This window comes from Telopea speciosissima, chromosome 7, assembly GCF_018873765.1.
Source record: "Telopea speciosissima isolate NSW1024214 ecotype Mountain lineage chromosome 7, Tspe_v1, whole genome shotgun sequence".
In the NCBI taxonomy this organism is placed as follows: domain Eukaryota; kingdom Viridiplantae; phylum Streptophyta; class Magnoliopsida; order Proteales; family Proteaceae; genus Telopea; species Telopea speciosissima.
In genome coordinates, this window is record NC_057922.1 from 44987469 (window position 1) to 44992523 (window position 5055).

The 5055-nt window shown below is 38.2% G+C and overlaps 1 protein-coding gene across 1 annotated transcript; it reads left to right on the forward strand.

Annotated features, from left to right (window-relative positions):
* The first annotated feature begins 851 nt into the window (after positions 1-851).
* Positions 852-3187, forward strand: LOC122670117 (zinc finger protein SHOOT GRAVITROPISM 5-like). Its single transcript, XM_043867081.1, has 3 exons — positions 852-1227; positions 1315-1714; positions 2357-3187. The coding sequence occupies exons 1-3, from the start codon at positions 1107-1109 to the stop codon at positions 3183-3185; spliced, it is 1350 nt and encodes a 449-aa protein (XP_043723016.1). The 5' UTR covers positions 852-1106; the 3' UTR covers positions 3186-3187.
* The last annotated feature ends 1868 nt before the right edge of the window (positions 3188-5055 follow it).

Below are 5055 nucleotides of genomic sequence, written 5' to 3' on the forward strand. Positions count from 1 at the left end.
GGAAAAAATTTACTTTTCCTTTGTGGAACCCTCCTTGCTCCTTTAAAATCAACTTTGGTAAAATCCCAGATAATCGGATGGCTAAAATTTTTGGGATCAGTTTATAGAGAAAATTTCCCAAACAAATAGGCCGAAACTTGTCAAGGGTAAGGGCACCTTCAATTTTGGTTTTGTACATTTACAAGTGTTATAGGTTCAAATATGGGGTTATACAAAATGTACAAAGAGAGAGAGAGAGAAAGAGAGTGAGGTGGGGCAAGTCCCCTTTCTAAACAATATGTGTGAGAAAAGAGAAGCATGAAATGACCATAACACCCTTGAAAATGACCAAACATATTGAGTTTTAACTTTTGAAAAGCTACTTATATCGCATTAATCAGGTTACTATAGAGTCAATAACAAGGGGCCTTAGGTCAATGAAACACTTTACAGTAAGCCTAGAGATTGGAATTAATTCACATGAAAAGCAAACTAGCTAGCAACAGAGAGAGAAGGAATGACGGGAAAGAAGAGGAAGCTCACGACTATTTAGGATCTGGCCTGCATTTGTGCATGCAAATTATTATGCGATGAATTATGAGTGTTTGTATTTAATTCAAAATTAAAATAAAAAAAGAATTACAAGAGTTTGTTTCGTTGTGTGGATGTTTTTGTTTTTGTTCTGCGTTCTAATGCTAAGTGTGGGCTCAAGTTTCGAACAATGTGATTTGATTTGGGTCAGACCCCTCTCTCTCTCTCTCTCTCTCTCTCTCTTGCGCTGAGGTTTTTTTTTTTTGGGTAGTAGACTAATACAAAGATAACTAATGAAGGTGAGGGGTGGACGAAGGAAAGAAAGCTGATAGAAAAGCTGAAAGCATAAAGCTGCAAGAAAGGTGGTAACCGAAAGAAGAGCTTTTCGTCACGCTCTCTCTCTCTCTCTTTCTCTCTCTCTCTCATATTGCCCATGTTATGAGAAAACATCAGCTCTCTTATCAACAACAGTAGCCCACAGAATAAAGCGAGAGGGTGTCTGGATTCTCGTTGGTCGGTTCTGGATATTTGAGGAGATAGAGATAGCTATAGCAAGCAGGAAAAAAAAAAGTAAAATTTTTTTTTTTTTTTTATCTATGTTTGGCAACTGCAACAACAACTCTTCTCCAAGTGTTCCTTCTTCTTCTGAGCTATTCACTTGCTTAGAGAATGGAAATAGCAACAGTAAGAGGAAGAGAAGGCCAGCAGGAACTCCAGGTAACCAAATTTTGCTTCTCTTCAATAATTCCATTTGTCTTTATTCTTAATTAATTTTTTTTATTTTTGGTTTTTGGGGGTTTTTAGATCCTGATGCAGAAGTGGTGTCTCTCTCCCCCAAAACTTTACTTGAATCCGACCGCTACGTGTGTGAGATCTGCAACCAAGGATTTCAGAGAGACCAGAACCTTCAGATGCACCGACGAAGACACAAGGTACCATGGAAGCTGCTCAAAAGAGAAAACCCAGAGGTGAGGAAGCGCGTGTTCGTTTGCCCGGAACCAAGTTGCCTTCACCACGATCCTTGTCACGCGCTGGGTGATCTCGTCGGTATAAAGAAGCATTTCAGAAGAAAACACAGCAATCACAAACAATGGGTCTGTGAGAAATGCTCCAAAGGTTACGCTGTTCAATCCGATTACAAAGCCCATCTCAAGACTTGTGGTACCAGAGGTCATTCCTGTGATTGTGGCCGTGTCTTCTCAAGGTCTCTCTTTCTCTCTGTCTCTCTCACAGTTTCTTCATTAAAATTTTTGTGGCCGTGGCCGTACCATGGAAAGGGGAATTTTGAATTTTGATTGAAACTGCTATTGATTTCTTTCTTGTTCGTGACTTCTTTAACTCATAGCCGTGGTTATCTCTCTTTTTGGCTGGTTTTCTTCACCTTTCCATATATATATATATATATATATATATGTGTATATATCGAAGTTAGGGGAATTTAATTCGAAACCTAACTACCCAAGAACAATCACATCACACATTGGAAGGGAAGATTGCAAGATCACCCAATTTTAATTCACAACAGTACTTTACTTCAATAATGCTGCAGGATCAACAGTTCCCAAATCCAGTCCTCCATTGGTTTCTTATCGTATTAGTTTTGAATTCCGTTGCCCCCAATTTTATGTTCTAAACTACGTACTGTTTATAACAAGAACTTTATCCCTGAGCTATTATTATAAATAGAGATGACTTATTAGTAGTAGCTTTCTTGCCTTTGTTCTTAATGCCCATTTAATTCAAATCTGAACCAAAATACTCATATATATATATATATATATATATATATCCATTTAGATTAGAGCTAATGGGTTTGGATCAAAATTACTCTTTTTTCTCTTATTAGAGTGGAGAGTTTCATTGAACACCAAGATGCTTGCAATGCCGGCCGTCTTCGGACTGAATTACAGACACTGCAACCAGCTTGCTTATCTCAAACTGCTTCGAGTCTAAGCCCGTCGAGCGATACCAATTTCAGCACAGCTCCTTGGCCTGCTTTAAGATTACCAAAGGTTGTGGTGGAGCCAAATAATCCTTCTTCAACAATGACCAAAGATCAACACCATAATTTAGAACTTCATCTCTTGCCGTCCTCAAATCCGCTCTCAAACACCATAGATTCATCGGTTTTGCCTAATTCGGACGAAAACCAAGTGACCCAACTGCAACTCTCAATTGGGTCGTGTGATAATGGTGAGAAGAATGAAGCAAACCAGACCATCAGTTCGAGTAAAAATGCTGGAAGAAGTTCTCCCTGCAGGGACAAGAATGCTGTGGAAAAAGAACCAGCAGGTTTAATGGCTTTGACGATGAAGGAACAGGCAAGAGAGCAGTTGAGACTGGCAATAACTGAAAAGGCATTTGCAGAAGAGGCAAGGCTTCAAGCGAAGAGACAGATTGAAGTGGCGGAGCAGGAATTCGCAAATGCTAAGAGAATTAGGCAGCAAGCTCAGGCTGAGCTTGATAAGGCTCAGATTCTGAAAGAGCAAGCGACTAAGCAAATTAACTCTACCATTCTACAGATTACTTGTCAGGCATGCAAACAACAGTTTCAGGCCACCAAGTTGGAAGTGCCTTCAGATGAGAATTCTCTTGTTCTAAGTTACATATCCTCAGCCATTACAGAAGGTGAAGGAGAGAATGATAATAGGACCCATAAACCCATCATCTCTTAGCCCTTCTTCTTTTTTTGTTTCTCTTACTACAATAATACCCAATTCAGTGTTGTAATTATCTGTTATTGGTAATGTTTATTAAGGGACTGTTGTAATCTTTTGAGGATGTTGTGTTTGTTTTGTTATTATTACTATTTTTCTGTTTTTTCATTTATTCTGAGGAAATAAAAGGGAGACCACTACGATGGGTTAGCCTTTTCTTTTTCTCTTTTTTCGATCAGATATTCCCATTATATCTTTGTATTTTTCTCAGTGAAAAAAAAAAAAGAGTAAAAGTCTTTTCCACCTATGAGTTATCAGGTTCTTCTGCTAACTTTTGATTCATTTTCCACTCATGCTAGTCTTCTCAAGTCATTCTACAATGTAGGTTTCCTCCAGAACTAAACCTTTTTTAATGGATACTTCTCCACTAATAGTTTTATGCATCATTCTCTTGTGTTTCCATTTTCTTGTAGCAGTTGTGGAGGACTAACGACTAAGCTGTTCTTTTTATTTTTCTTGGGTTTCAATTCTTTCTTCTTCTAAACTATACAAGTTGGATTTCTCTCATAGAAGAGGAAGGTCAATCAAATGGCTACTGACCTAAATTTACACAGCTAAACATTTTTTACCCAATAAGGCAAAAAAAAAAAAAAAAAAAAAAAAAAAAAAGAGATGATCAGAAGAAGACGAAGAGGGTAAGATAGACAGAATCGAAGAAAAATCTTAGATAAAGATGGTCCTTTTCATCACTTATAGGTTTCCTCTTTTTCTAATTAAATGCTTCTGGGACACCATGTTTTTCAGTGCCACAGTTGAAAGACTTAATGACATATAAGTCTCTCGTCTCTCTCAGCGTATAACAGCTCTGTAAGAGTGATCACTGAACCGTCGCTGTCCCTCGCTCTCTCTCATATTCATCAGAATCAGGAGTCGTAACAGAGAAGCACAGCATCTTTCCACTTATGCAGAGACCATGGAGGACTTCACTTAGGGAGACACACATATGTTTGAAACATAAAACTACTTGTGGCCGGGCTTTATCTCATACTCTCAAATTTTATTTTATTTTTTTTTCTCATTTTTTCACTACTTAATCCAAAGCAAAAGCGACCAACGAAGGGTTTAAGAGTACCAGAGTTTCCATTTATTTACTATATATCCTGTGACCACTTGTACCCACCTCTCGCTCTCTCTTTTATATATCCTGCGACCTGGGCCTTCACCGGTTCACCTTTATCAGGATACCAATACAGGCTTTAGGGAGCCGTGCGGTTTGCTAGAACTTGGATGCATTAATCAATTAGTAGCTCCTGATGGGTGGTGTTATCCTTAATAAGTGTTTCAACTGTCAAAGTGAGAAATTGATTTTAAATGGCTCAATCACGCCCACTTTAGTATCTGTATTTATATTTGAAAATGTTACCATATTGTACAAAAATACTCTTTGTGTAGGGTGATTTTACAAAGAGTACGTACACACAAATTAGCTCTGATGCTTTTGGATTTAAGCAAAAATCAAGCCCTTTGTAAAAATATCAGCCAATTGTTTATCATAGGCACGGTGGTTGAAATCATGATAACCACCGCAGCTGAGTCGCACTTGATCCAAACCTTTGGAAGGGAAAGATCTCTAGCCAGGTTCAACTCCAATAGCAGTGCACTAACTCCGCAACAAAGTTGGTTGTAACACCAAGGTAAGATTTAAAAGAGGAAATTATCGCAACATACATTAATGAGGTTAGGAAGATGAACACCTACGTGTTGGTTTGAACCCAATACGCACAACAGAATCCAGATCGGATACGTTTCGATTATGCATTCACAATCAAAGATTAAGGTAAACAAATATTTTACGGGAAAGCATATGGTTACCTAGAGCCGTAATCGA